General features: G+C 57.8%; 1 protein-coding gene across 4 annotated transcripts; it reads left to right on the forward strand.

Annotated features, from left to right (window-relative positions):
- Positions 1-1274: 1274 nt before the first annotated feature.
- TTYH1 (tweety family member 1) lies at positions 1275-21417 on the forward strand. Of its 4 annotated transcripts, none has more exons than XM_017497958.2 (14): positions 1275-1525; positions 5070-5248; positions 7196-7307; positions 8081-8301; positions 11516-11611; positions 13491-13563; positions 14027-14102; positions 14665-14720; positions 14927-15019; positions 15255-15347; positions 20226-20368; positions 20502-20547; positions 20788-20871; positions 21035-21417. In XM_017497958.2, the coding sequence occupies exons 1-13, from the start codon at positions 1400-1402 to the stop codon at positions 20827-20829; spliced, it is 1356 nt and encodes a 451-aa protein (XP_017353447.1). In that variant the 5' UTR covers positions 1275-1399; the 3' UTR covers positions 20830-20871; positions 21035-21417. The 4 variants fall into 4 exon arrangements, with proteins under 4 accessions (XP_017353447.1, XP_017353448.1, XP_017353446.1 ...); XM_017497959.2 differs by having other exon boundaries at positions 20791-20871; XM_017497957.2 differs by lacking the exon at positions 20502-20547 and having other exon boundaries at positions 20791-20871.
- The last annotated feature ends 920 nt before the right edge of the window (positions 21418-22337 follow it).

Raw genomic sequence — 22337 nt, forward strand, 5'->3', positions numbered from 1 at the left:
CACCATCACCATCATCACCACCATCACCATCATCAGCACCATCACCATCATCAGCACCATCACATCGTCTTCACCATCAGCATCACGACTATCACCATCACCATCACCGCCATCATCAGCATCATTATCGTCTTCACCATCACCATCACAACTATCATCATCACCATCGCCATCATCACTACCATCATCGTCATCACCATGACCACCACCATGACAACACTATCATCATGACATCATATCGCCAACATAATCAGCACCATCGTCATCATCCTCACCACCTCCACCACCACCAGCATTCTTCTTTTCCCCAACCCTTTCTTGCCAATCTGGAGCAAAATATGGAAATGGGGTAACTGGAGCACTCATCACCCTTTCTTCCACTCATCCCAGTCCCCACAAGAGAGGCCGCGTGTGCGGCTTCCAGAAGGCAAAGTCTCACCCCGCCCTACAGCAAGAGGGGACCCCTGGGGCCAGATTCCTGAGCACCTAGTTTTGGCTCCAATGGTGACAGTCTGGATGATGATGTCAGGGTGGCCAAGTCCCCTCCCAGGGTCTGCACTTCCCCGTCTATGGGTGTGGCATCGGAGGATTCCAGTGAGAGGCAACACGGGTAATGGCTGGAAAAATACTTTGCACGGTGAATGCCAAGAGGCAGAGGTGTTTGTATACACTGCAGTAAACCTGAGTCCGTTTACAGGACGAGAAGGGTCCCTAAATAGATAAGAGGGTCTTTATGCAGGTAAAAGGGGTCCTTATGCAGATAAGAAGGCTTCTCACACAGGTGTGTGGATTTTCAGTACATCCTGGAGTCGTCTACAGACACAGGAAGGTTTGTGCTTAGAAGCTGTGCCCTTATCCAGGTTAGGAATGAAAGTGGGACGGAGATCTTACACAAATACGGGCATCGTTGGCAGGTGAGAGCGCTTTTATACACAGAGGAATGTGCATCCACGGAACTGGCTGTGTACTTACCGGCGACCTTTACACAGACAGGAAGGTTCTCCGTGAAGGTGAAGGGATCGTTACGTTCCAGGGTGAAATCTCAGTATGAGTGGCCTCGTACCCACAGGGAGGGCTGTTTCCAACCGCGGTGCGGCACCGCTCTCCGGATGCCGCCGACGCCAGCAGCGCGGGCACCTGCGCGGGCAGCAGGTGGGAGCCGCGACCAAGCGGCGGAGCGCGGGGGCCTCCGGACTCCCGCAGTCCCCGCCGCGACCACCAGGGGCAGCACCGTCCCCGCCCGGCCCGCGCCTCCCCCCAATCTCCGCCCCCCACCCCTGCCTCCCCCCCGCTCCCGCTCCCCTGAGCCCAGCCAGACCCCGCGCCGCCCGCGCCCCGCTCGACTCCGGAGGCTCCCGCAGCCCCGGCGTCCGCCCCGCTGCCCCCTCCCCCGGGGGCCATGGGGGCGCCCCCGGGCTACCGGCCCTCGGCTTGGGTGCATCTCCTCCACCAGCTGCCCCGCGCCGACTTCCAGCTCCGCCCGGTGCCCAGCGGTTTCGCGCCCCAAGAGCAGGAATACCAGCAGGTGGGACCGAGCGCCGGGGCCTGGGGTCCAGGGCTGGGGGGCCGGAGTTCCTGCGTCCCCAGGGAGAAGCTGGGTCACACATTCCTGAGCTCCGGGAAGCTGGGGGGCCGGCCCGGACTTTGGGGTTGCGGAGGGAGGAGGAGCCTAGGGTGCTAGTACCTGGAGGTTCTCCTGGGACGCGCGCGGGGGGTCCAGACCTGGAGCTCTCTAAATGAGGGAAGGCGGGGGGCCTGGACCCCTGAGCTCCTGGAGAGGAGGGGAGGGGGGCCCGGATTCCCCGGTGTGTGATACCTGCCTGGGGAGCCAGCCTCCAGGTCGTCGGGAGAGTAGTCCACTCTCTCTGCCCTAAAAGATGACCCGGCCCCATAGGATCTGAGCAAGTAAAATATGTCCCAGTTAAAGTGGGACCCAGGAGACAGCGGACCTGATAGCGGTGGAGAGGAAAACCGTTCTGGGGTGCTGAGATGAGACTGAGAGTCTGAGATAGGGAAGGGGGCTCCGGGGGCTAAGGACCAGGGCTGGAAAACGAAGGGGCGCTGGAAGAGGAAGCTTCCAGCCGGTCCCAAGTAAGCAGGGGCGGTCAGGAGCTGCAGGGGCGAAGGCCGAGACGAGGCTGAGTTTGGGGAGCCACGGGCTGGCAGAGCCGGGCCCCGAGGGTGGGGCCGGCCTGGGAACCTCACAGAAGCCGGGGTCCCTGGGGAAGGGGCCCGGCTCCGGGCAGCTTCAATGGGCGAAAGAGCTGTCCCCTGACCCAGTTTAATTCAAGTCCTTGACTTTGAGATTAATGAGGAGAAAGGCTTGGCCGAGCTGAGGACCGGTGAGGGGGCTGGGAGTCCTGATGGGGCCCCAGGACGGGTCCTAGCCTCGCGGGTGGGGCTTGAGTCCCTGGGCTCTGTCCTGGGTTGCTGCTGGGAAAAGGGGGCTGGGATTGGAGAGCTCAAGGGGCGTGGAGGGGGTCCCAGAGAAGCGGGGAGGGGATGCGTGCTGTGTTCTGAGCTATTTGGGTCACGGCTGGCACAGCCCTGAGCAGCTCTTCCCCGCCCGCTCCTCGCCGCCCCCTCTCCCCCCACACCGGGACCGCCGTCCCCTCGCCCACAGCCTTGTGGTTACACAACCGCCACCTCCAACGCCGCCGCTCCCCCGGCCTCGGCCCAGACTTACGCCCGCTCGGCCCAAGACCTCCCGAAGCCGCACGCGGGGTTCCGTGGCCAGGGTCACCGTCAGAGGCACGGGGGGAGCCTCACACCGCCCCCCACCCCGGTAGGGGGTCAGGGTCAGGGTGGCAGGGACGTGCAGGCAGAGCCCCATAGCTGAGGAGGGCAAGGTGTCCTCCTGGGACACGAACACCGGAGGCACAGCTGCAGACACAGCCAGGGCCTCTGGGACACGGGCCCGCGGGGAGGCACACACACCCGCATATACACACACACGCACACTGACTCCCATTACACACTCACCTGCACACACTCACCTGCACATGCACAGGCACACACATACCCATTTACTCCCATTACACACTCACATGTACACAGTCACACCTGTATGCAAGGCACGCTCACATATGCCCACTTACCCCCATTACTCACACATACCTGCTTACTCCCATTACACACACACACACACACACACACACACACATGCATAGGCACACACATATGCCCACTTACTTTCATTACACACTCATATGCACACACATGCACAGGCACACACATTCCCACTTACTCCCATTACACACATGCACACACTCATATGCATATGCACACACATGCCCACTTACTCCCATTACACACTCACATGCACACACTCACATGCATATGCACACACATGCCCATTTACTCCCATTACACACATACACATTCACACCCACACACACATGCCCACTTCCATTACACACACACACGCACACACTCACATATGCACACACACATAGACACATGCATACACTCACACAGATATACCTACTTACACAATCACACACATGCACACACACTGCACACAGTGACTCAAAACGCAGACTCACATACACACATATAAGCACGCACTCCCATATTCACACACTGCATTTATATACATGTGCTCACACACTCATGCATGCACACACATACATGTTCACACACACACATTCCACATTCACATATACACACACACATATTGACTCTAACATTCATTTGTGCACACACACACAATCACGTGCAGTCTCTCATCCACACACACACAACCAAACCCCACTCACAGACCCAAGGAACTGTGCCCAGAACACACAGATGCCCACAGATGTTCTCACTGCAGACACTCAGGTGCATCCTCATCTCACAGCGGCAACCCAAAGATAAAACACCCAGTCTCACACCAGAAACGCACTGCACACATTTGGGACACACACACCACTGTGCCACTGTGTGTGTGTGTGTGTGTGCGTGTGTGTGTGTGTGTACAAAGGCAGAATCACCGTGGTTTAGGGGAAACAGCCTTGACAATTGAGAGGTGTCACTCTGATCCTGATGGTGTTCCTGCATGCTCCGGGGCTCAGTGCAACCCCCCGGCCCCCCGGACCTCCAGGCAGACAGGACTGCACAGGTCTGCTGTGAAAGCCCCCCACGTGGAGAGCCCTGTTACTCTGCCCGGCTTTCCCCACTGCAGAACGTTTCTGCTGCCTGCCTCTGTCTTCCCCGGCCTTGCTCTCTCCGCCTCTCCGCCCTGTGTGTCTCTCTCGTCTCCGTGTGTCTGCGTGTTCTCACGCTCTCTCCCTTACTCTGCTCCTCTCCGTTGTGATCCCTTTTGCTCTCTGCCTTTTTGCCTCATCCCCAAACCTTTTCTTGTCTTTGTCTCTTTTTTTTCGGTTGTGTCTTTCTGGCTGTGCCTCCCTCCGTATCTCTCTCTCTCCTCCCTCTCTCTCTCCTCTGCCTTTACTCTCCCAGTCTCCATTTCTGAGTCTTGCACACACACACACACACACACACACACACACACACACACACGCTGTCACACAGCCCCTTGCCCCGTCCCTGGGTGACAAGCTCAGGCGCAGTGGGGTGTAGCGCTCAGCAGCAGGGGAGACAGTGAGCAGGGAGGAGATGGGGAGGAGGGCTCGCCTCACCCAACCTGGCCCTGGGCACAAGGAACAGGCGCCCCCACGCTCCCGCCCGCCCCCTGATCCCACACGACTGTGCAGGGGCCTGGGCAGGTCCTCGGGAAATGCTCCATTCCACCTGCTGGCTGCAGTGAAACCAAACCCAGGCTGGGAGAAGGGGCGGTTCTTGCTAAAGGTTGCACAGCCATTGGAGGGCACAGCAGCACTGGGTGTTCACGGCAGGCTTGGGGCCCCCAGCTGGAAGCTCCCTCCAGCAAGCTGGCCCTGACACCTGGGGCCCCAGCTGCCAGCCTGGGAGGGGCTGGGATCCTATCTCCCCCTAGATTGGGCCAGGAATGCCTCCCACCTTCACTCTGACCTCCCAGACACGGACCCCCGAGCCATGCTGGAAGAGGGGTCTGAGTATGGAACGTGCTGGTGCCCTCGGAGGCCTTATGTCACCCCCTTCCCCAGGCCCTGTTGCTGGTGGTGGCCTTGGCAGGCCTGGGCTTGGGCCTGAGCCTCATTTTCATCGCTGTCTACCTCATCCGCTTCTGCTGCTGCCGGTCCCCCGAGCCCCCCGGGTCCAAGAGCCCGACCCCCGGGGGAGGCTGTGTCACCTGGAGCTGCATTGTCGCCCTTCTCGTCGGCTGGTAATGGGGCCCCAGGGTGGGTGGGCAGTGGGGACAGGGCTCTCCAAGCTCTCTGCCGGCCTTCCTAAGAGTGTCCCTTGGGGGTGTGGAGGAAGCAGACAGGAAGAAGGAAACTCCCTCGTCCCTCTCCCCACCATATGCAAGCCCACTTCAGTGCACAGCAGGAAGGACTGTCCCATTTGATGGATGGAGAAAGTGAGGTTCTGGAGAGGAAGAGAATTTCCCAAAGGCAGCCATCTGGTGAGAAGGTCAGTCAGGTTGCCTGGTTTTGGTGGCTCTCGCATTGAATAGCTATGTGACCTAAGGGAGTGATCGTCTCCCTGGGCCTCGGTTTCCACATCTGTAAAATGGGCATTATGGTATCGCCCACCTCCTGCTGTGGTGAAACTGACAGAAAGCACAGCATCTGCTTGCAGTTGTTCTCGGTCAGTGTTAACTGCTGATATCATTTGCTCATTCACTAGCTCATTCATTCAACTATTTATTAAGTAACGACCATGTGCCAGATACTGACCAAACCAGACAAGGAGCCCCTCATGCAGCTTATGTTCTAATCAGGGAGACAGACGATAAATAAATACCCACCATCCAAGAGCACCTCATCTGTGCCCAAACCTGAGCTGGTCTAATTCCTTCTCACAATAACGCTGCTGGATTCAGGGGTGTCAGGTCCAGTGTCCAAAGAGGAAGGCTCAGGGAGAGAGGGGAGGTCACCTTTCAAGGCCACGTGGCTTAAGAGGCAGCACGGAGATTCAGACCCAGGTTAGTAGGGCCCCCTCACACCCTTCAAAGGGAGCTCAGGGGGCTTCCACGGTGAACACAGCACCTACCAAGAGCAAGCTCTGGGCACAGCCCCCTCCCCAGCAGGGTGGCACCCACAGTTGACAGATGGCTGTCCTCCTCCACAGACCAGGGGTCCCAGAGGGCCAGAGGCCTGCTCCGGACTCACAGCAGGCAAGGGGAGGGACCTGTATGGGTGCCCTGTATCCAGGATGTTTCCTCCTCCGGCTCTCCAGCATGGGGCGGGGGGAAACAGGGGAGGTGGACAAAGGCCCAGTGGGGGAGAGACACGGCCCCAGCCCCCGCAGCCTGGGAACAAGAGGAGCTTTGTAGGACTCTGAACAATGGGGCGGGGACGCTGGGCGTCCGATCTGAGGGATGGGGGTGGAGGCCCAGCCGGGGCTGGGAACTGTGAGGGTGTCGGGCTCCCGCCCCCTCCACTGTAGGACACCAGCCGGGGGCAGGGATGGGAGGGGTCTGGGGCCCCACAATGGAGCTCTGTGTGTTGGCTGGGCTGGGGCGGGGGTACGGCTTCTGGCCCATCCTCCAGCCTCCCTCCCACATTCCCTACTTCCCTCCCAGCTGGCCAAACGCTTGGGTCCCCGGTGGGGGAAGGCTAGAGCTCCAGGCTCAGTGTCCCCCTAGGAGATGGTGGCAGCTGCCCCCCTCGCACCCTTAGGAACCCCCAGGAGGTGGGGGCGGGTGACATCTCAGTACTGGAGGGTCCGTGATGCAGGGCCCAGGGACTCAAGGGCACCTTAGGACAGGTGCCAGGAAGGCTGCCTGCCTGGCAAAGGATGGGGGGAGGGTGTGGGGCAGGCAGTCATCGGGAGGGGAAGATGGCCCATCCAGGGGCTGGGCGTGCCTGGGGTTCTGCTCCAGGGAGGTGCAAGTTAAATCGGGGGCTCCCTCCCCCCCACCACTCCACCCACCATTAGCATCACAATGACGTCCCTCCGCTGGGGGAGTGAGGCCTTCCCGTTACCTTGGCAACCGAGGGGGCCAGGCTGGAGTCGTCCTTTTCCCACGGGCTGGACCAATGGGGTGGGGCTGAGATGGGAGGGGAGGATAGGAAGGTGGGGTACAGGGGATAGGGTGGGAGGGGATGGTGGCCTCCAGGATCCTGGGACTCGCTAAGATTCCTCTCCCTCCTCCTCCTCCTCTCAGCACTGGCATTGGCATCGGTTTCTATGGCAACAGTGAGACCAGTGATGGGGTGTCCCAGCTCAGCTCCGCACTGCTGCACGCCAACCACACACTCAGCGCCATTGACCACCTGGTGAGGGGCCAGCGACCAGTGGGTCCCCAAACCCACACCCGACAGGCTCCCTGTAAGCCAAGGACAAAGGGATCCAAAGTCAGAGCTAAGACCCCACCCTTGAAGCTTAAGACCCCAGATTCGAAACCTCATCCTGAGACCCACAGACCTCAGCCTGTCCACCCAAGCCCTACCCTGGCTGCAGATTGAGGTCCTCAACCCAGATGCAGCCCTGGACCTTACCTGGAACCCCCAAACCACACAGACACCAAGCACCAGGGACACCAGCCCCTGTGCTTGGGCCAGACCCAGGGCCCCAGACCTGATTCCTGGCACAAAAGCAAGCTCAGAGACCCCAGCCCTGAGACCCAGTCCCCGACTTGAGACTTCAGCTCTGACCTCAGCCCCAGGATTCTGGGCCCTGGCCTTAGATTCCATGTCCAGCTGCAGACCCTGGACCATGGGACCCAGACTTGAGACCCCGGATTCTAGAAGGCAGATGCAAACTTCAGACATAAAGCTCCAGACTTAATCTCAGCCCTGCGGCTTGACTCTCTACACTGGGCTCAAGCTGCCAACCGCCCAGAGCTCTGGATAGAGGCCACACAACTCCATGAGCTTGACCTTGGAGTCCCTCCCCAACCCCTTCCTTTCCTCAATCCTCAGATGTCCCAGACCCCAGCTCTCAGACACCCGCTACCGCGCACTCCTTCTTCATCTCTAAAACCCCATTCCTCGACCCTGGGCTCCTCCCAGGATGTCCTCCCAGACCTCAGACCCTGCCTTGTCCCCAGGTGTTGGAGACAGTGGAGAGGCTGGGTGAGGCAGTGAGGACAGAGCTGACCACCCTGGAGGAGGTGCTGGAGCCGCGCACAGAGCTGGTGGCTGCTGCCCGGGGGGCTCGGCGGCAGGCCGAGGCTGTGGCCCAGCAGCTGCAGGGGCTGGCCTTCTGGCAGGGAGTGCCCCTGAGCCCCCTGCAGGTGGCTGAAGATGTGTCCTTCGTGGAGGAGTACAGGTGAGAGGCTGCTCTTCCTGCCCTCTGTGCCAGCGGCTCTCAGCCAGAGTCCCTGGGGGGACAGCTGGCAATGTCTGGAAGCAGTTTTGGTTGTGACAGTGGGGGGTAGAGCGTGTGCACTGCAGGCATCCAGTGGACAGAGCCCAGGAGCTGTTCAACACCCTACAATTCACAGGACCCCCTGTGCATCGACAGGGAGTGATCCAGCCACGATGTCAGTTATGACGAGGTGGGCCGGGTGTGGCGGCTCAAGCCTGTCAACCCAGCACTTTGGGAGGCAGAGGCAAGTGGATCACTTGAGGTCAGGAGTTTGAGACCAGCCTGGACAACATGGTGAAACCCTCTCTCTACCAAAAATACAACAAATTAGCCGGGCGTGGTGGCACACACCTGTCATCCCAGCTACTTGGGAGGCTGAGGCAGGAGGATCGCTTGAACCCGGGAGGTGGAGGTTGCAGCGAGCTGAGATTTTGCTATTGCATTGCAGCCTGGGCGACAGAGTGAGACTCTCTCTCTCTCTCTCTCTGTGTGTGTGTGTGTGTGTGTGCGTGTATATATTATATTATATATGTATAATACATATGATATATATAATATAATATAATATAATATATATTATATATATATAACATAATATATATGATGAGGTCGATAAACCCTGCTGTGGAGGGAGATGAGGGGACCCCATGCCCATCCTGACAGCCGTGTCCTCGCCCATTCACTCACTCTTCCCCTCCATGATCACTCCACTCACTCATTCAGCAAGCCGCTCTTGGACTCAGCCACTCCTGGACTAACCCAGCAGGCCACTCGCTCACCCGTTCATCCATGTGACACGTGTATTTGTTCAGCACCATTTATTGAGCACCCCCTGGTGAAAGAGGCAGCGTACCTACAGGTCAGGAACCTGAGCTCGAAACCCAGCCAGCCCCTCCCTAACCACGTGGCCGCAATCAAGTTACCGTGCAGGCCTGTGCCTTGGTTTCCCCATTTGTGAAATGGGAATCAGGGCAGTGCGCCCCTTGTTGGGTTGGTGTGAATTGTTAAGTTGGCATCTGAGTGCTGAGACGGGTGATTAGCACATGGAGAGCATCGCAGAGGTGCCTGTGAAGTGCAGCCGCACAGGTGGTGGGGCAGGGCAGGCAGCAAGCGGCAGAAATCCCTGCCATGCACGAGGCTGCCTCCTCCAGTGGGGGCCAGCAAGGGACAAACGCAGAGCAACACATTGTCTGTAAGGTGTTGGGCCATTGGAGCTCTGGAGAGAATCACAGAGGGAGGTGAGGTAGGACAGAGTCTGCCAGTTCATCAGGGGGACTGAGAAGGTGGCATTTGGAAGAGGGGAGGGAGCAAGCTGTGTGGAGTCTGGGCAGCCACCCTCCCCAGCGGCCACCATGATGGTGTCCTCATCGCTTTGGCCGTTAGTGATCATTCATTCATTCATCCGAAATCGGCTGGGGGCCCTGGCCGAGGGGCATGGGCTGAGATTTGGGAGACCCTCTGGGATGCTGCACCCCAGTGGGGAAGGCAGACTGGGGCTGAAAAGCTGGAGATGAGGACACACCCACAGGGCAGTAGATGCAAGACAGTCTGAGGACGTCCAGGTCCTGCGTTGCGGTCAGACCCAGGGGCCTCACAAGCTGGGCCTCAGCTCCTCCTCCTGGGGGAGGGCAGGAAGTGGGGGTAGCCATGAGGGTGACGCCAGGGTGAGTCAGACCCACCATCCCTAGAATGTATCTTCCGGGTGCACCACTGCGAAAGCACCCGCACGTGAGAGTCCCTCCACACACGGACAAATCAGGGGCCCCCAAGGGAGTCTGGCTGGAGGGGGCTTTTGCGAGGTGGGGGGAAGTAGCCAGAATGAGGGTAAGGAGGGAGCTCAAGCTTGTGGGGCCTGCAGAGAATGGCGGAATTAACTGAGCACCTACTACGCGCCGGCACTGTGCGGTGGCCTGGGTGCTTGCACCTTCTGAATCACGGTGGGCCCTTCAAGGATATTTAAGTATTAATTTCTTTTAGTTTATTTATTTATTTTTTAAAATTGAGACAGAGTCTCACTCTTGTCACCCAGGCTGGAGTGCAGTGGCGCCATCAGGGCTCACTGTGACCGCTGCCTCTTGGGTTCAAATGATTCTCTTGCCTCAGCCTCCCGATTAGTGGGGATTACAGGTCCTCACCACCATGCACGGCTAATTGTGTTTTTAGTAGAAACGGGGTTTCAGCCTGTTGGCCGGGCTGGTGTTGAACTCCTGACTTCAGGGGATCAGCCTGCTTTGGCCTCCCAAAGTTCTGGGATTGCAGGCACCAGCCACTGCGCCCGACCAAGCATTAACTATTAAACAACATCTCAGTTCCCTTGTTCATGGTCAGGCCAACATCTAAGTGTGCCCACGTGCCTGGCACTCTCTTAAACACTCTATCCACACATCCCACTTGCAGCAGCACCCTCAAGCCAGTGCTGTTGTGCTCCCCATGTTACAGGTGGGGAAACTGAGGAACAGAGACAGTTAAGCGGAGGGGCTGGGGTGAGACCAGGCAACCTCTGCCTCCAGTTGTCAGGATGCCCTCAGGGGATGCGATGGGATCCTTGGTGCAGCCTGAGAACAAACATCCCTCCGCAGGCTCAGAGAGGACACATCGCGTGTCCATGGTCGCAGAGCACAGTCCCAGGTGCTCAGGACCTGTATTCCTTTTTTTTTTTTTTTTTTTTTGAGAAGGAGTCTTGCTCTGTCCCCAGGCTGGAGTGCAGTGGTGCGATCTTGGTTCACTGCAACCTCCGTCTCCTGGGTTCAAGCGATTCTCCTGTCTCAGCCTCCCAAGTAGCTGGGATTATAGGCAAGCGCCAGCATCCTTGGCTAATTTTTGTATTTTTAATAGAGACAGGGTTTCACCATGTTGGCCAGGATGGTCTTATTCTCTTGACCTTGTGATCTGCCCGCCTGGCCTCCCAAAGTGCTGGGATTACAGGTGTGAGCCACCGAGCGTGGCCAGGACCCATATTCTAAGCTGCTCCAATGTCCTGTCTCCTGATGCACCCATTTCACAGATGAGCTGGGCTGTGGCCCAGACACAGTGAACAGAAGGAGGCTGAGTGTGAGGCTGAGTCTGGAGGGTGGTGAAAGTGAGGCTGAGCTGGGGGGTCAGGTGAATGTTGGTGGGAGTTGCTGGGTGCCTGGAGACAGGTGTGGGGTTTCAGCCTTAACCTCTCCCCTCCCAGGTGGCTGGCCTACGTCCTCCTGCTGCTCCTGGAGCTGCTGGTCTGCCTCTTCACTCTCCTGGGCCTGGCGAAGCAGAGCAAGTGGCTGGTGATCGTGTAAGTGCAGGCTGTGGGGGTCCCCGGTGCTTGCCTGGTATTCTCCGGGCCCGCAGGACCTCAGTCTTACGACTCCTACATGGAGGACCGTGGTTCACACCGGTAAAAGAGAGGACAGCTCATGAGGGAGGCGAGGATGGGCCTGACAGCAGGTGGCCCTCGAGGTGTGAAGTATGCTGGAATCATTCAAGAAATAATCATTGTGTTTGCAATCAAGATGAGGATGATGATCTATTGAGGGCTATGCACGCTGATTCCTTCAGTTGCCTCCACCCCACGAAGGAGCTACAGTAAACGTCCATGTGGCAGGTCAGGGACCTGAGGCAGAGGGTCGCCGAGTCCAAGGCTGAGCGGCCCTTATGTGTCATGGCAGAGCCACAGGACCACATTTTTTTTTTTTTTTTTGAGGCGGAGTTTCACTCTTGCTGCCCAAGCTGGAGTGCAAGGGAGCAAACTTGGCCCACTGCAACCTCCGCCTCCTGGGTTCAAGCAAGTCTTCTGCCTCAGCCTCCTGAGTTTCAGCTGGGATTACAAGCATGTGCCACCATGCCCAGCTAATTTTGTATTTTTAGTAGAGACAGGGTTTCTCCATATTGGTCAGGCTGGTCTCGAACTCTTGACCTCAGGTGATCTGCCTGCCTCGGGCTCCCAAAGTGCTGGGATTGCAGACATGAGCCACCGTGCCTGGCATGGACCACGCACTTATTTTATAGCTTGCTCTACAAGCCCGACACTCTTCTCTGCCCTTCCTGGAGTGCCTCATGCCCACCCTGTGAGGAAGGTGCTTCCTTCTCCCTGATTTTTATTTTTGTTTTTATTTTGAGAAGGTCTTGTTTTGTTGCCCAGGCTGGAGTGCAGTGGCAACCATCTCGGCTCACTGCAGTCTCTGTCCCCCAAGGCTCAAGCAATTCCCCCACCTCAGCCTCTGGAGTCACAGGGACCACAGGCTCATGCCACCACACCTGGCTACGTTTTGTATTTTTTTTTGTAGAGATGGAGTCTCACTATGTTGTCCAGGCTGGTCTTGAATTCCTGGCCTCAAGTGATCCGCCTGCTTCACCCTTCCAAAGTGCTGGGTTTACAGGCATGAGCCACTGCACCCGGCCTTTCTCCCTGTTTAACAGAGGGAGAGACTGAAGATCAGAGAGGATGGGCTGCTTGCTCAGGGCCACACAGCTAGAAGCGCCAGAGCTGGAATTTGAACCCAGGCAGGCCATTCCCATTGGAAGAAGCTGTCCCTGTATCCTCTCTGCCTCTGGTGGGGTGGGGTGGAGTTGAACTTGTACCTACATTGCCCCTGGGGAGAGACGCTGCTAAGGCTTGCAGACAGATAAACCTAGCCACCACAGGGCAGGTCTGGGACTGGAGCCCAGGCCTTCAGTTTGGTGACCCCTGGGAGCCATTTCTGCCTGTTGGTCACCATACCAATGCGGACACACCCCCTGCACCCCTCCGCACCTGGAAAGTCCAGAGACTGAGTTCAGCCCTGGAACTGTCTCCCATTCTCAGGGCAGAGCCAGAGGCTGACCAGGCTGTGGGTGGATTTGGGAGCCTTTGGGGGAAGTCCTGGGCCCCAGGAAAGTGGGCAGTCACCCCCCTGCGGTACTGGAGCTGGGGTCCTAGCTGCCACCACCCAGTCCAGGGCCCCGCTCATACCCCGCACCCTGCCCATCTGGGCAGGAGCCAGATGTCCAGCTGGACGTCAGCAGCCACCGCCCACCCCCACCACGGAACTTCTCTGTCCCTAATTCTGATCCTACAGGCTCCAGAGGTGGGTGAAGGGTGGGGGGGGGGGTGGCTGTGATGGGATTTGGGGTGTGGGAAGAGGCTAGGCGAGGAGATTAAGAAGCCTAGGCCAGTCCTCACTCCCCTACTCTAGGATGACGGTCATGAGTCTCCTGGTTCTTGTCCTGAGCTGGGGCTCCATGGGCCTGGAAGCAGCCACTGCCGTGGTGAGTGCCGGGCCTGGGCCGCTGGGCTCTGGGACTCAGGGAGCCTGGAAGCTTCAACTTCTGGATCTCGGGATGGCACACCTTAGTAAAGAGAGGGACTTGGGGGGGCACCATCACAGTTCTGAGGTTTAGGGCTGGCTTCCTGGGTCCTGAGTGGGTACAGGTTGGTGTCCTGGGTGCTTGGGCTGTAACGGAGGAGGGGGCCGGAAGCCTGGATTCCTAGGTCTGAGGGAGGAGGAGCTGGAGCCTTGACTCCTGAGTTTGAGGGAGGAGGGGCTGGGAATCTAGACCCCTGGGTCTGAGAGAGGAGGGGGCTGGAGCCTGGAATCCTGAGTCTGAGGGAGGAGTGACTGGGACCTGGATCCCTGGGTGGGGAGAGGGGCTGGGGAGCCAGATGCTGGGTGCTGTGGGAGTGTGGGATCGGGGCAATTTCAGCCCCTTTTTTTTCTGCTGCCTCATGCAGGGCCTCAGTGACTTCTGCTCCAGTCCAGACCCTTATATTCTGAACCTGACCCAGGAGGAGACCGGGCTCAGCTCAGGTGATTTCCAAGGGCCGGATGGGTCCGCAGGGTTGGGCAGTGCAGTTCCTGTCTTCCTCAGGCCTCCTCTGTGCCTGGTCCTACCCGGGGTGGGGTGGGCGTGCAGCCCGTCAGATGAGACCCAGCCCTCTGGAAGGGAAGCAGGGCTCCTGGCCACTGCCCATCAGAGCTGTCCTGGAGCCCCGCCACCGCCAGCCCCTCATCCCTGCTGCTCCAGCTGGCAGCGCCTCTCCTCGTGGGCAGGAAGAGAGAGGAGGGTCAGGAGAGGGTTCCTGGGCGTCAGGAATGGGGATTTGGTCCCCTGAGAAAACTGGGGAGCGCCATTTAGTCAGGGGTTTCCAGGGAGCTTGGGGATGCGCACCAGCGCCTGCTCTGGCTGTGGCAGGAGCAGAAGGGACGCGGGGCTGGCGGGTCTCTGAAGGTAAGGCCCTCGGGCTCCAGGAGGGCTCCGGAGCTGGGCTGAGGCTCCGAACCCTGCTAACCCCCCAGTCCCCGGCCTTCCCCCGGGAGTCCCTGGGGGCCCAGGCTCATGGCCTCCTCCCCTCTCCTCCTCCCACTTCAGACATCCTGAGCTATTATTTCCTCTGCAACCAGGCCGTCTCCAACCCCTTCCAACAGGTTAGGGCTGTGGGCAAGGGAAACGGGTGTTGAGGGAACCAGAAGCCTGGACTGTCGAGGGAGGGGGCGGGGCTGGGGCTGGGGCCTGGACTCCTGGGTTCTGGGGAGGATGCAGGCCAGGGGCCGGAGTGCTGTGTCCGGAGGAGAGGAGAGAGGGTCGGGGCGTCGACTCCTGGGTCCTCCTCCCTCCCTTTCTCTTTCCGCAGAGGCTGACTCTGTCCCAGCGAGCTCTGGCCAACATCCACTCCCAGCTGCTGGGCCTGGAGCGAGAAGCTGTGCCTCAGTTCCCTTCAGCGCAGGTCGGTGGGTGGGCGCTCCCCAGACACGCGGACCCCCAGGGGAAGGCGGGCGGGTGGGATGGAGCTGTAGGGCGTAGGTGGGACCCACAGCGAGGAACTCTTGGGCTGGCGGTGGGCGGGGCCCTGGATTGGGGGCGGGGTCGCGGAGCTGGGCGGGGCCTGGATTGTGGGCGGGGCCAGGGCGAAGGACGGGCCTGACGAATTGGTGGGAAAATGACCTTTCCTCGCCCTGCAGAAGCCTCTTTTGTCTTTGGAGGAGACTCTGAATGTGACAGAAGGAAACTTCCACCAGTTGGTGGCACTGCTGCACTGCCGCGGCCTGCACAAGGTGAACCCCTTCCTCCTCCCAATTTCTTCTCCCACGGGGAGCCTCTGCCTCGTCCCACAGAACTACCTCGTTCCCCTCCTTGGACCTCTGCCATTGCGCCTGAGGATATCTCTGTATTCTCTGTTTATATTATTTATCTATCCTATATCTATTATCTACCTATTTATAACCTGTCACCTATCATGCTCCACCCGTATTCCCTCTCTCCTCCTGCCCTTTCCCCCACCAGCTCCCGCACGTCCCCTGGGTCCCCATCCCACCCTCCCATCCATTCCTGCCACTTTTCCTTTCTTGTCTTCTCTCCTCTCTCTGTCCTCCTCCCTTTCCCTCCCTCTCTCCTAGCAGCTGCTGCTCAGTGACTTCTGGAGCAAGACTGCCTGGGTTCCAGTCCTAGCTCTTGACCAAGTACAAGTCACCGCACTTCTCTGTACCTCAGTTAGTTCCCTCACTTATGAAACTGGGATTGTGGCCAGGTGCGGTGACTCATGCCTGTAATCCCAGCACTCTGGGAGGCCAAGGCGGGTGGATCACCTGAGGTCAGGAGTTCGAGACCAGCCTGACTAACATGGTGAAACCCCGTCTCTACTAAAAATACAAAAAATTAGCTGGGTATGGTGGCACATGCCTGTAATCTCAGCTAGTCAGGAGGCTGAGGCAGGAGAATTGCCTGAACCTGGGAAGTGGAAGTTGCAGTGAGCCAAGATCATACCATTGCACTCCAGCCTGGGTGACAGAGCAAGACTGTCTAAAAAACAAAAAGAAAGAAAGAAACTGGGATTGCAAGAATGGGTACCTGCCCAGCTCCCTTGCGGCGTGTGCTGTTCATACACTGGACGGGCAGGGGCAGGCGGGGCACCCAGGAGGAAAGATATCTGGTGCCCTGCAGACTCCAGCTTGGGCTCTGCTGCAGACTGCATGGCCACGGGCAGGTGAGCATGGCTGACACTGTTTCCCACCCGTACTATCAGGAAGGATGAGGTTTTTTTTTTTTTACTGGATGGTTGTAAGGCTTGAAAAAAAAAAATCCCCTTATAAAACAGTAGGAACTGGCCGGGCACGGAGGTTCACACCTGTAATCCCTGCACTTTGGGAGGCAGAGGCGGGTGGATCACCTGAGGTCAGGAGTTCCAGACCAGCCTGGCCAACATGGTGAAACCCTGTCTCTACTAAAAATACAAAAAATTAGCCAGGTGTGGTAGTGGGCAACTGTAATCCCAACTACTGAGGAGGAGGCTGAGGCAGGAGAATCACTTGAACCCGGGAGGTGGAGGTTGCAGTGAGCCGAGATCATGCCACTGCACTCCAGCCTGAGTAATAGAGAGAGAGACTGTCTCAAACAAACAAACAAAACTAGTAGGAGCTGCTCTAAAACACACACCTGAGGATGCCTTTCTCCAACCAGTCTTCCCATCAAAGACCTCTCATGTGCACAGCCTCACCAAGTACCTGGCCCTGTTGTGTTTCACAGGTGGTAACTCACTGACCCCTCATAACAATGCTGTGAAGAAGGAACTATTATTATCCCACGTAACAGACTTAGAAGGTGAGGTGCAGAGTTGACAGGCTTTCCCTAGGTCACACGGCCAGCCTGTGCACATTAAGGAGACAGGGACCTTCCAGAGGGCCCAGTCTTGTCCCTTCTGCTTCTGGAATGTCTCTATCCATTTACCCACCATGCTCAATGGCCCTGTTGCCGCTGAGGCCTCATTCTCTCCCCAGAGGAGGAAGCATGGCCCCTCCCCATCTATCCCCCCATGGACCCTAGAATAGGGCTGCCAGATTCAGCAAACAGCAAACCACTCTTTGCTATAAGTATGCCCAGTGCATTGCTGGGGAGATACTTATTCTGGAAAATTATGTATTGGGTATGTGATATCAAATGTAACTGGAAGTCCTGAATTTGACCTGGCAGTCCTAGCCAAGAGGGATTCATCTACACCATAGCATGGACCTGAGCTTCCCCTGGTCTGGCTCAGACAGATCCCTTCTGTGGCTCCCGCTGCCCCCCAGTCTTCTGAAAACAGCATTCCAAAAAGGGAGTGGGGAGCAAGCACTAAATCAGTGATCAGAATTGCTGACTATTGAGCTTAGAAAGGCTGGGGGACCTCCCTCAGTTCTGCCCCGATCTTTTGCATAAGGATAAATTGGGGTCCAGGCACTTTTCTGTGGCCTAGGTAGAGACTGGGCTGGAATACAGGCCCCCAGACTCCTTTGTTGAGGGAGGGAAGGGAAAGGAGAAGACAGATCACTCCACCCTCCCCAACCACTGTACCAGGTGACCCTGGACCTCCATCGTCCCTGTCAGGGCGTCAGGGTCCTCACAGATTAAAATCAAGAATAAGGGACCAGGCCCGGAGTGGTGGCTCACACCTATAATCCCAGCACTTTGGGAGACCAAGATGGGTCGATCACCTGAGGTCAGGAGTTCAAGACTAGCCTGGCCAACATGGGGAAATTCTGTCTCTACTAAAAATACAAAAAAAACTAGCTGGGGGTGGTGGCACGTGCCTGTATTCACAGCTACTCAGGAGGCCAAGGCATGAGAATCACTTGAACCCTGGAGGCGCAGAGCTTGCAGTGAGCTGACATTGCGCCACTGCACTCCAGCCTGGGCAATAGAGCGAAAGTCCATCTCAAAAAAAAAAAAAGTGTGCTGGGGGGAGGCAGGCATGGGTGTCTGGTACCTGTAATCCCAGCACTTTGGGAGATCCGGTGCTCCTTGAGCTCAGGAGTTCAAGAGCAGCCTTGTTAACATGGTGAAACCCAACTCTATTTTAAAATTTTAAAAAAGAAAATCAACAGTAAGGGACATCTGGGATGAGGAGGAAGGAAGGTGGGCACTGAAACCTAAGAGAATCAGCTCCAATCTCGCTTCTGCCCCTCCCTGGCAGTGTGACTCTGGGCAAGTAGCTTGCCCTCTCTGGGCTTCAACTTCTTTCCACCACTGCAAAAGGCGGCAGTATGAGGGGATCAGGGGTCAGTGTCTGCCTCCAGGGCTGTTGTGAGTATGAAGGACATTGTGCATGTACCAATACACTCAAAACAGAGCTTCCAAGGCAGGGCATGGTGGCTCACTCCTGTAATCCCAGCACTTTGGGAGGTCGAGGCTGGCGGATCACCTGAGGTCAGGAGTTCAAGACCAGCCTGACCAACACAGTGAAATCCCGTCTCTACTAAAAATACAAAATTAGTTGGGCGTGGTGGTGCATGCCTATAATCTCAGCTACTCAGGAGGCTGAGGCAGGAGAATTGCTTGAACTCGGGAGATGGAGGTAGCGGTGAGCCGAGATCACAGCATTGCACTCCAGTCTGGGCAACAAGAGCAAAACTCCGCCTCAGGAAAAAAAAAAGGAAAAAAAAGAGCCTCCATTGCCCCAGCAGGTCCCTATCCTCAACCTCACTGGCTCAGTAACAGACACCCCACCTCAACCAGGTTTTCCTGCCAGAAACTCAGGGGTATCCTTTCTGCTTCCTGCTCTTACCTCCCACAACCATTCCCGAAGCAAGTTCTGTCAGCCTCTCCTCTGAAACCTATCTGGACACCCACCACTGTTTCTGCCACTTCCCCTGTGCCCTGGTCCGTGCATCCTAGCCACCTGCCCCATGACCGCAGGGGCCTCCTCCCTGTCCCCCGCCTGCCTACCCCCGTCTGTCCTCCATGCAACTGCCAACCAACTGGGTGATCCTTTTAAAACACAATCCGATCATGTTCTTCCTCTGCTTAAAACCCTCAGCGATTCCCCCTGCACACGGATTAAAATCCCTGCTCCTTGCCCTGACCTACAAGGGCCTGGGTGGTCAGTCCTGGGGGGTCAGTCTGCCTCTGGCTTCAGCCCCTCCCAGCTTCCTCCACACGCCCTCTCCCTGGCTCCTTCCTAGGGGACTCATCCCTGCTACGGGGTTGCCTGACCTACCCCTGCCCTGCACTGCCCCCCGCCTTCCTACCTCGTAAGCACACCACCCTCTGAGATGACCTTTTCGGTCCTGGGACTGGGGGCGGCGCCCGGGGCGGAGCCGTGAATTAATTGGGTGAGTTAGTCTGTGCCCGTGCTGGGCACTCGGGGAAGGCCATTTCTGATGACTTCTTGGGACGACTGTCATCAGAGCCAGCATTTGTGGCACGTGCAGTGTGTATTGTGTGTGAGGCATCATTCTGAGCCACTGGTTGGTTCTATGTGCTGTCCCACGTGCTCTAGGCCAGTGATTCTACCCCCCAGGGACAGCTGGCCGTGGCTGAGGTGCTGCTGGTTGTCACACAGCAGGAGGGGGTGCTCCTGGCATCTGGCGGGTGGAGCTGCACCCCACAGCACAGAGGGCAGCGCCCTCACCACAGAGGATGAGCTGGCTCAAAATGTCAGCAGGGCCCAGACTGTGAAACCTCTGCCCCTGGGCCGAGGCGGAGCTGGCGGTGGCTGGCCCGAAGGTGCTGGGTGCCCCCGGGAGGATGCCCTTGCAGGGGGTGCTGCTGCTGGGAGGGAGAAGGGAAGGGGAGTGTCAGTTCTCAGCTTCCTGGGTGGTTGCAGATGGGGAGAGGGCACAGGGCGGGTGGGAAGTGCTAGACTGGCTCCAGATGTGGGGTGCTGAGGGAGGAGTGCCCCTGTGAAAGGGAGATAGGGGCCCTCAGTAACACGGGGGTGGGGTGCAGCTCAGGAGAAACCAAGTCTGGAGCCTGCACAATTAATTCCTGGGTGCCAGGCCCATCACACCGATGACCCCACTGTATTCTCAGAACTGCCCTTAGGCAGGGGAAACGGAGGCACAGAGAGGTCAACTGGCTTGTGCAGTACCACAGCTGGGAGGACAGTCAGACTGGTGTGTGCAGTGTGTGCTGGCGGTGGGGGGGCTGGGGGGCACTGCCCAATGACAACCTCCTCTCAGGACTATGGCGCAGCCCTGCGGGGCCTGTGTGAGGACGCCCTGGAAGGCCTGCTGTTCCTGCTGCTCTTCTCCCTGCTGTCCGCGGGAGCGCTGGCCACCGCCCTCTGCAGCCTGCCCCGAGCCTGGGCCCTCTTCCCACCCAGGTCAGGAGCGGGGGAAGGCAGGCTCCTGGGGAGGGAAGGGGAGGGCAGCACCTGGGGACCACGGTTGGGGGGGTGCAGCCTCCTGATGGGTCCCCTATCCCGCCTCTCTGCCATGCCCCGCATCAAACCCCAGTGACGACTACGATGACACAGACGATGACGACCCTTTCAACCCTCAGGTACTGGACTCCTGGGTCTGAGGGAGGAGGGGCTGGGGGTCTGGACTCCCGGGTCTGAGGGAGGAGGGGCTGGGGCCTGGACTCCCGGGTCTGAGGGAGGAGGGGCTGGGGCCTGGACTCCTGGGTCTGAGGGAGGAGGGGCTGGGGCCTGGACTCCTGGGTCTGAGGGAGGAGGGGCTGGGGTCCCACAGTACAAAGCCGATCCCCACTCCATTCCCTCCTGTCCCCTGACTCTCCCAGCAGGAATCCAAGCGTTTTGTGCAGTGGCAGTCGTCTATCTGAGCCCCTCCTCCCTGCCGGACTGGAGCCTGCCTCCCCTCTTCGGTGAGCTTCCAAGGGACACCCCCAGCTCCTGCAGCCTGGCCTCTGCCCTCCCCTCCCAGCCTCTGCAATGCTCCAGGAATGGGCTGGGTGCTTCCTGCTGAGTGGCTGCTCCCTGCAGGCCCTCCAGCCCGAGTCACTGCCCTGTCTCTGTCTCTCTCCGCAGTTCCTTCCCTGGCTGCCGGAGGAGACCCCACTAACCCAGCCTGCCTGGGCTCTGACCACTAACACTCTTGGCCAGGGACAGCCCACATAGGACCGCCTCCCTGCCCTGGCCCCTGTGCCCCAGTCTCTGTCCTTGGCCTTGGGAGTAGCTGAGGGGGCAGACTAGGGAGTGTAGGGCTGGCAGAGGAGGGGGCAGAGGGCCTCGCACCCTTTACCTGGGCTGCCAGTCCCATCCTTGGAGGGACTGAGCTGAGGGGAGGGGGACATGAGTCCCCCTGCTGCCCCTGCCACGTCCCAGTGGGCTCTGACCCCCTGATCTCAACTTGTGGCACTAACTTGGAAAAGGGTTGATTTAAAATAAAAGGGAAGACTATTTTACAAGCAGCTGTCCTCCTTATTTTTGCCTTCCCTTGATCAGGCCTCCTGGCCGAGGCTGGGGCATCCTCCCAGCTGCCAGGTGTGTCTGCGCCTGTCCAGGCTCAGCAAGGGATCCAAAGACAAATTTCTTTAAAAAAAAAAAAAAGGTAAAAAAACAAAAAATATCCTTTCTTCTCTGATTCTAAAAGTGATACATGTGTCCTGACACAGGAAGGCACAGACATCTCTGGCACAGAATAGATGGCCTAGAAATAGATGTGTGTGTGTGTGTGTGTATGTGTGTGCGTGTACACATGACAGAAGACAGATTTCAAGTCAGTGTGAGGATGGTTGGTTTAGCAGCAGTAGTGACATATCAGCTCTCCATCTGGCCCAAAACTTCTATAGATAAGAAGGGTGGAAGATCTGGATGTATACAAGTAAAGGCACAGAAGAATTCCAAGAGAAATTAGGGGGATGGGAATGGTGGGGCATGCCTGTGGTCCCGGCAGCTCCGGAGGTTAAGGCTCCTTGCTTGAGCCCATTTTGAGGCTGCAGTGAGCTGTGAACGCACCACCACACTCCAGCCTGGGTAACAGACCAAGACCCTGTCTCTTAAAAAAAATAAAAAAGACAAAAAAACAGAGAGAGTCTGGCTGTGGAGGCTCATGACTATAATCCCAGCACCGGGTGGATCCCTTGAGGCCAGGAGTTTGAGACCAGCCTGGCCAACATGGCAAAACTGTGTCTATACTAAAAAAAAAAAATACACGGGCCAGGCGCGGTGGCTCACGCCTGTAATCCCAGCACTTTGGGAGGCCGAGGTGGGTGGATCACGACGTCAAGAGATCGAGACCATCCTGGTCAACATGGTGAAACCCCGTCTCTACTAAAAATACAAAAAATTAGCTGGGCATGGTGGCGTGTGCCTGTAATCCCAGCTACTC

This window comes from Cebus imitator, unplaced genomic scaffold (genome assembly GCF_001604975.1).
Source record: "Cebus imitator isolate Cc_AM_T3 unplaced genomic scaffold, Cebus_imitator-1.0 Scaffold235, whole genome shotgun sequence".
Lineage (NCBI taxonomy): Eukaryota > Metazoa > Chordata > Mammalia > Primates > Cebidae > Cebus > Cebus imitator.